The 8,798-nt window shown below is 30.9% G+C and overlaps 1 protein-coding gene across 1 annotated transcript; it reads right to left on the bottom strand.

The window, feature by feature from the left end:
* Window positions 1-1,013: 1,013 nt before the first annotated feature.
* On the bottom strand, window positions 1,014-4,513 carry LOC105784065 (uncharacterized). Its single transcript, XM_012609848.2, has 8 exons — window positions 4,367-4,513; window positions 3,842-3,879; window positions 3,194-3,262; window positions 3,021-3,104; window positions 2,885-2,919; window positions 2,268-2,353; window positions 1,527-1,592; window positions 1,014-1,245 (listed from the first exon to the last, which is right to left on the bottom strand). Exons 1-8 carry the CDS (start codon window positions 4,431-4,433, stop codon window positions 1,211-1,213), a joined length of 480 nt encoding a protein of 159 aa, XP_012465302.1. The 5' UTR covers window positions 4,434-4,513; the 3' UTR covers window positions 1,014-1,210.
* Between the last annotated feature and the right edge of the window lie 4,285 nt (window positions 4,514-8,798).

The raw sequence follows: 8,798 nt of genomic DNA, 5'->3' as shown, positions 1-8,798 counted from the left end.
AGGATTAGTGTGATAGTTGAAGGCTACGTTGTAGCATGACCATCGATTCATCTTCAACTTTCTCCATTATTTGTTTGTTTTATTATTATTATGAGATTTATTCATTTTATGTTGTTTATTTGGTAAGGAATTAAGGGATCAATGAACCTGAGTCCTCTTTAAACTTTTTATTCTTTAATTAATAAATTCGAGTGTTGCAATGCAATGAGCTTCGCCCCTCTCTCCTTCAACTAGAAACACAATTACGAAGCTACCACAATCTATTTCTTTACATATTTTAATTCTAATTATAGTTAATCAAACATATATTTTTTTTATTGTATAACCTGCTTAATGAGACCTTTATTGAATTCAATTTATTTTTTATTACAATAATAATTGAATGTATTCAATTTAAACTTACGAAAATCGCATCTATTCATAAATAATACAAAGTCCATTCTCGAAACATTTTTAATGAAAATATTGAAAAAGGGCACATTTTAAAACATTTTAAAATTGAAAAGAAAAACAAATTGATCGTCTGTAATATTCAATTATAAATAAATCAAATTTAAGTCGATTATCTACGATAGGCAATTCAATTTCAGTTTAGTTTTTAAAAAATTAATTTTCAAAACCAAATCAAACTACCATCACCAATAACCCTCATGAGTGAGTCAAGCTTAAGATACTTCCTCGCAAAACCCCGTCAGCCCCCCACTCGTTCCTTATGTTACACACATACAAACATGCACGTAAGCTTACCTGTACTCAAAACTACAATGTTCAAGCAAGTTTTAACATTCCATTCCATTCTAATTTGTTTGCTTAAATCAATTAATCCAACAAGCTTAAAACTAACTCTATCACAAACCTAGGACAGAGTAAGCTTTGATCCCCGAATCCGAATTTGAGGTAGTATGAACCACCCTTGCTTATAAATCGAACAGCAAATCCCCAATAAGCCGACCTATACTCTTTGGTATACATGTTTAGGCATTTAAGGTTTAGTAATAACAAAGTATCCTCCATAAGAAACATGAACAACCCCCATGTGATTTGAGAAGATCCAAAAGCAGATCATAAGTACAATTAAGTTCAGAAAATTTGATAGTAACTATCAATTTGAAAACCCTTTTTTTAATGGGATAAATAAAAACTTCAGTATATATAAAACAGAGAAAAGAACCAAATGGTTAACCGATCATAATCGTTCCTCAACCTATTTTTATTTGCGAGCTTCAACTTTCTTCTGTTCTTTTGCTGCAAGAACAAATAAAAATCTTATAAGCTCCAACAGAAATTTTAAATATGCAATATAAGGCAAGTCTACCCTGATTTTTCAATCAAACATCTGATGCTCATTCTCTATGTTACTCGGACTCGGGTTCCTTTTTAAAAAATCATGTTCAAATATGCAAGGAACTTTAAGGGGGAGGGGGGGGAACGAGTCAAGCAACATAGCTTATTCTTCATATCAGAAGTGATTAAGGAAACATGAAATAGAGGAGCAAAAGGATTGGATTTATAATATAAAACCATACCAGCCTTCTCCTCTTCTCTCTTCTTAGCAGCCTCTGCCCTTTGTTGCCTAATCATGGCTAAGCGCTCTGCAAAAGTAATTAATTCAAAATCAATAAAACAATCGAATAGAAAATGTACAGCTAATGGGGAAACATGGTAAAGTGTGATTATCAGAGAATACATAAGATCAAACGATACAGCAAAGATGGAGAAAAAGAAAACAAAGAAGTCAGCTATGAGGCAAGGGCACAGCCGTGTGCCCATGAGACATCTAGGCGATACCTTGAGATTATTCTAATAAACTCATGGAATACATACTCTCCTCTGCAATTAAATGGCAGTCTTTCCTCGGCACATGAATGCACCTTTGGAACAATTTAGGTCCGTGGACAATGATTTTCTACCAATGTTTACACAAATCACATTATCATTGGCATAACTTATACGGAGGATCATGCACATTACACATTACTGCTTCCAATCATGACTCAAAAAGGAGAGGAGTTATTATCATTATTTTCATCTCCCTTCTTCAGCACTGAGTCAATGAACAAAATTTCAACCTCAGCTATACATGTTCAATACATAGATCAAAAACACTCCCACACAGAGGTTAGAAAAAGCCATGTTGAAAATAATAATATTTGCCAGGGCTATCAGAAGTCTTGGCAACTTAATAAAACTCAATTTAGTTTTCACTACAAAATGAATTTGATAAAGGGAGATAAGCACTGTGAATCATATAGTTCTCCAATAGTTACCTAAATCTTTTCTTGATTGCTCAGTTTTCCCTTGTTCCTGGAGCTTCATATATCGTTCATGTGCTTTTTGCTTTTCTATCTCCTCTCTACCACCAAAAATAGTAAAATAAGAACACAATCCAAGCTGGTCTAAAGGAAATAACCAGTTCAAATTACATATTTTACAACAAATATTTATCCTCACAGTTGGTAGAGTTACTGAGAAGGATTTAGGCATTTGGCAAATCGACATCATAATTTTGTTAGTAGTAGAAGTTCTTTCTCTTGCCAAGAAAGGACCAAATTCAATGACCAAAAGCTTATTACCTTTTCACCCTCAAAGTGATCCCAAAATCTCAACCAAACAAAGCACTCCTTTATTGTATTAATTATAGATTGAACAAAAGATGAAACAGTTACTATACTTCATAAAACTAAAAACTGGACCAACAAAGAGAAATGTTAAACTATAAATGAAACATAAGAAAATATATACCTTTTGCAAGGTATAACAGATAAGTTAACACTTAAGCAAAATGCTATTTGTTTCAGTAAAATTATTAAGCAATAAAAAATTTCCCAGATGCACATGATAAAGCAGTGATCAGTCAGATTTGATGACCAAGAGAATTACAAACCTTTCACGCCTTGATAGTTCAGTTGTTTTCCCCATCTGGAAGATAAATTTTCAATTACTCAATTCAGTTACAAGTCATACCTCAATTTATGATTGATATAGACTTTATGCAGCAGAGGAGTAGTTATAGAACTTACATCAACATCTTTGGCTTTGACATTCTTTTGTTTAGCCAAATTTGGATTCTCAATCTCAATAAGCCCTTGGGTTCCTTTTCGTTTCTGCCAAATAGGAAGTATAAAAGGTACTTATTGCAAATGGGGAACTAACGTCCATTATGTTAGATGGAAAAAGTGCACAAAATAATGACCTCGGGCTCTTCTTCTATTTCCTCTTCAGACTCTTCTCGTTCTTCTTCTTCCTCTACTTCAGCTTCTTCCTAGAATGAAAGATGCCATCTAATTTAACAAGTGAAATTAAGTATAAAAATGCACACAAACACATTCATAAGAGAAAAGAAAGAAGCATAGCTTACCATAGCAAAGCACATATTTACAAAATAAATTACTTTTTCCAATTGAACATTCAATACAACTGATTATGAAGCATAGAAAAGAGGGGAAAGAACATTGTCAAAGTTAACCGATAACCTATTGCAATCAAACGATATGCATTTCTTTTCTATATGCCAAATTTAAAATCTATAACCAATACAAGTCTCTGAATGTATAAACCAACTCAAAACTCTCTTACAATAAATTCTAAAAGATGATGTAAGAATTTAAAACAACTGAAACAACCAACCCATGAAAATTACAGCATTCAAGTTGTCACTCATCCTACATGAGAAAAAGAAAAGACCAATATAACAACAAAAGCACATGATAACAACAAACAAATTACCATAAGAAAATATAAACCAGTAACAATTAAAAACTAATTTCACCATACACATTATTCCTCAAATTTTACAACCATGATGAATCCATTGAGTGAAAATCTAGCATAAAAACCTAACCTTCCTAAATGTACGGGGTCGAGCTGAGGTACCAGCACCTGCAACCATTAAACATAGAAAAAAACAAACAGTGAGACTAATAATAAAAACTTATAAAACCACAAAGAAAAGCACAAAAATTATTTGTTTTAGTATTTTAGCCTCTAAATTTAATTCAAAGCTCCAACTTTTAGCTGAACGGATTGAAAGAGAAATATATATATGAATAAACAAAAAATTTCAATCTACCAATTCGTGCTTTAATACACAATCATATCCATGTTTATTCGAAGCTAAAACTTAGGTTTACACTCATATAGCTCTCTCTTTTCTGTATTTAGCATCTAAATTTAACATAAAAAAAGGGATTAAATCAGAAAGAAAAAAAAAACAATACGCTAGGGCTACTGATCCAGCAGTTGAAAGATTGGTATAGATCTGATACTAGGAAACCGTATACAAATACGTATGCGTCCGTGCAAACGAATTAAATTAAAAAGAAAGATAGATACGTAGAAAATGAAAAGAGAGAGAGAGTGATTATACGGAGCTCTTCGGGAGTAGAGAAGTGGCGGTGGCCGGTGGGCTTGCCCTTGAATTTTCCTCTTCCCATATTTTTTTCCCTTTTTTCTGATTACAAACAGAAAAGAAGGAAGAAGAAGCTGAAAGAGTGTCTGGAACTGAAGGATGGGATTTATTGTTTTATTTTATATAATTACATTTAAATTACTTGTATTTTTTAAAATAGTGTAAAATACATCCATGGTCACTTTTGTTTGCCTCAATTTACATTTTAGTCATTTACATTTAAAATATTATGTTTTAGTCACTTACATTATTGTGTTGTAACATTTTAATTACTGAGCCGTTAATTGCCGTTAACAATGTAACAGTATGCTGACGTGGCACGTTAAATTATTATTTTAAACAAAAAATTTAGGTTAAACTATACAATGGATTCTTATATTTTTTTTCGTTTTGAGCAATTTTTTTCTTTTATGGTCTTTTAACTTTTTTTCTTTATTTTCCATTCTCTTCTACTTCTCCCTCTGTTTCCCTAGTTTCTCCATTTCTTTTAACGTATCAAGAAGTCGAATTAATAGTGAAAAAAGAAGTCAGAAGTTGAAAGCCATCAAAACCCATGAACTCATACCATCAATTAACTATCAAAACCCTCCACCACCACCCACCATCTTCATTTCATCCACTAACACCCTTACCACTACCATGGCCTCATTCATGACAAACCCAACAATATCATCCCCTCACCAAATAAACCCACGTTCAAATAAATCAAGAATCCAAGTAAACAATGATTTATAAGCCCCAAAAAATCAAGAGGGCCAAAGATTAGACAATGACCGATGAAGGAAGAGTGCATATTAGAAAATAGAGTCGATCTAATGGATGGTGACGGAGATTCAATCTTGGGTAGTCCAAAGTTGGAGATTTCTTGAGATGTTTCTGAAAGGATGTCATAGTAGTGGTGAAGGTGTTAATGGATGAAATGAAGATGATAGGTGGTGGTGGAGGATTTTGATAGTTAGTAGATGGCATGGGTTTATGGGTTTTGGTTATAGGTAATGATGACTTTCTACATTCTGCTTCTTTTTTCATTGTCAATTCGACTTTCTAATATGTTAAAAGAAATGGTGAAGGTAGGAAAATAGAGGGAGAAGCAGAAGAGAATGAAAAAAAAGAAGAAAGGTTAAGGAACATAAAAGAAAAAATTTTAAATTGCTCAAAACGAAAAAAAATATGGAGACTAATTGTATAATTTAAACTAATTTTTTTGTTTGAAATGATTATTTAACGTGCCACATCAGCTTACGGTTACACCGTTAACGGTAATTAACGACTTAGTGACTAAAATATTACAACACGATAACGTAAGTGAGTAAAACATAATATTTCAAATATAAGTGACTAAAATGTAATCTGAGATAAGTAAAAGTGACCATGGCTGTAGTTTACCTTTTAAAATAAATTGTTTTTTAAATGGTAAACTATCCATTTGGTCACATAACTTTAGGGTGCTTTCATTTTGGCCACCCAAAAAAATCATGAATTTCTTTTAGGACGTTTTTATTTTAATCACTCAAACGTTGAATCATTAACGATTGTTGACTAGATACGCCAAATCATGTTCACATCATGTTTACACTTTCATTTTGATCATCCAATCTCTAAGTTACTTTCATTTTGATCACCATTTTTTTAAAAATCTTGATCCAAGTAAATAATATTAAGAATTAAAATGAAAGTTAGTAAAAATTAAAATAATGCATTAAAAAATTATAATATTGTACTTTTTTATCCCTTACCAAAAGTTAATTTTTTCAATATTAAAATATTAAATTTCAAGTCATCAAAATCATAATTTCTTAAAAAAAAAATTCAAAATATTAAAATCAACTACATAATTTTGTAAGGAGGTGTTGAGTCTAATCTTGAGGCGCATTAGGGAACTGGTTAAGCGCAACTGACAATTGGTGTTCTTTCATGTTAGCAGATTGTATGACTCCGGATACTATGGCGAAGGTGTGCAGACATGTTGATGGTAGCTTCAGCTGTTTGGATTCACCAGCGAGGTCTGTTGTTCGATGGTTGAAAATTGACAATGATATTGGCTCTGTCCATACCACAAGTAGCACGTTGCTGGTAATTTAGGCTCACGACAGTCTCTCTTCTTTCACGCAAAAAATTTATCCATCACAGGTGAACATTAATCAATCAATTTAATTAATTCTAAAGATGTTTTATTTAGTTTTTGCTTAGTATGGAATATTTCAGATTATATAATTAAAAGAAATTTAAATTTTATAAATAATCATTAAATATGAGTTATTTGACGTCGATTTCGTTAAGATAATTTAGAAACATAAAATAAAATTTTAAAATTCAAAAGATTATTAAGTTAATTAATTAATTTCAATGTTATAGTAACAAACCAATTTACATTATTAATGGATAAAAAATGTAACATTTTATTTAATTGATTTTGATGTGTTGAAATTTAAAGTTTCAATATTGAAAAAAAATAGAATTTTCGGATAAGGATAAACAAATATAATTTAACAAATTTTTAATGCTTGAGTGGCTAAAACGAAAACACCCTAAAAGTTGAATTACAAAATTGCAAAAAAAAAATTGGAGTGGCTAAAATGAAAATATCTTAAAAGTGAGTGACCAACTAAGTAGTTTACTTTTTTTAAAAGAATTATGTGATTTTTTTATACAATGCCTATTTATAATTCCAATCGAACTTTCAAATATGGGGAAAGTATGTTAAGCATAAGCATTCGATCCCATATTCTCATCATTACTGTAATAATAATTGTGTCAATTGAATTAGGCTTCGATTAGCATTATCCTACTTTTTTAACCTTGCAACGCATTATCATTTTTTTGTTGAATAAATTTTAGTTTCTTAACCAAGAATTGAATTATTTATTGTAACAAGATTTTCAATCTCCAAATAATTCAATTTTTCGATTTAAATTATACGATGAATCATGAAACCAATTGATTTTCGGTTCAATCGGTTGAATCTATCAGTTCAATTCGTTAGTTTTTATCAATGAATATGCTTAACAGTCTTTCTATTATAAGGACTGGATCAACAGTGTCCCTCTATTATTAAATGGACCAAATTAACAGGTAAATTTAAAGAAAATGTCGATTTTAAAAAATAATTAGGGTTTTAGGTCGATTTTTCCAATATTTAGGAAAATATGTTGATTTTTGAGAGAAAAACAGAAAACACGCCCAATAATACAACAAGTGTTTTCTGTTGAGGTGTCAACCATAGAGCTGAAAGCACGCCCTGTAGAATTATAAATATTGCTTATTTTTTTCATTATTTCTCTTTTTTTGATAAATTGTAAATATTGATATATTATTGATGTAAAGTATAAGTTTTTCATTTTTTTGTAGAGTGTAAATAAATAAGTATATACTATTGATATGAAAAATACAATAGAATACAATTGCCTACTTTTTAAATTTTTTTCTTAGATTGTAAATGAGTATATTATTGATGTAAAATACAATAGAATAACTTTTATTATATAATTGGAATAAGTACATTATGGATGAAAAAATGTAATACAATACAAATTAAAAGTTAACAAACTAAATAATAATCTAAATGACAAAAAAAATCATCGGTGTCGTCGAGCAGAATGTGTGCCACAACCCAGTGGGTGTCGGTTGCGAGGAGAATTTCTTCATAGTTGGGGTTCTAGCTCCTTATCTTATTCATCTTCATCTTCACCTCAAGCTCTATCTTCATCTTCATCTCGTTCTTCTGTGCTTGAGTGTCGTGTTTGTTGGGAAATGTGTTCATATTATAGTAAACATATAATTGTTTTCTATGTATTTGAACGATGAATAAAATAAATTTCACATTTCACTGTTATTTATTTTGTATTTTCGTCTTTCATATTTTGCATGCATAGCGAAATTGTGACAAACAAATATTAGCTCATTGATTGTCTAAGTTCAAACTGATGATAAGTGACATTGTAAGAATGTTTACATTGCAAGAAAGATAACTTACTTCAGTAGATAATCTAAACGAGTTCATAATTCCGTAAAAGAATCAAAGTGAGCATTTGATTCAAATATTAAGAAAGATTATTATGTCATCTACAATTCCAATTGAGGAGATGACTAGTATTGGCTATCGGAGCAGTGGACTCCACGGGTAGAGACATAGATGTATTCATTGGCAGAATGATACATTGGACTGGACCCAAGATAAATTAATTCTAAATCCGTTTGTGAATTAATTCACTTGTGACATTCATGGTGTGATTTACCTAAATCCTGAGTTAGCCACTGACCATTTATATGTAACTCATGCACTTTGATATAAGTGAAGACTTATGCTCTAAAGATGGTCAAGCCCATAGTCGGTATGTTGGGTACATGACTTGTGTATGACATGACTTTACTAGCAACAGTGGAATTCATA

The sequence above is a fragment of the Gossypium raimondii genome, chromosome 13 (assembly GCF_025698545.1).
Source record: "Gossypium raimondii isolate GPD5lz chromosome 13, ASM2569854v1, whole genome shotgun sequence".
Classification (NCBI taxonomy): Eukaryota; Viridiplantae; Streptophyta; class Magnoliopsida; order Malvales; family Malvaceae; genus Gossypium; species Gossypium raimondii.
The sequence above is the reverse complement of the archived record's forward strand: the minus strand, read 5'-3'. Positions and strand labels throughout refer to the sequence as shown.

What these genes read in the sequence shown, in the direction of transcription:
- LOC105784065 (XM_012609848.2), bottom strand. Translation starts at nt 4,433, where the DNA reads ATGGGAAGAGGAAAATTCAAGGGCAAGCCCACCGGCCACCGCCACTTC. An exon ending in GACCCCGTACATTTAGGAAG is followed by an intron (nt 3,263 to 3,841) that starts GTTAGGTTTTTA and finishes CTTTCATTCTAG; the next exon opens with GAAGAAGCTGAAGTAGAGGA. An exon ending in AAATAGAAGAAGAGCCCGAG is followed by an intron (nt 3,105 to 3,193) that starts GTCATTATTTTG and finishes CCTATTTGGCAG; the next exon opens with AAACGAAAAGGAACCCAAGG.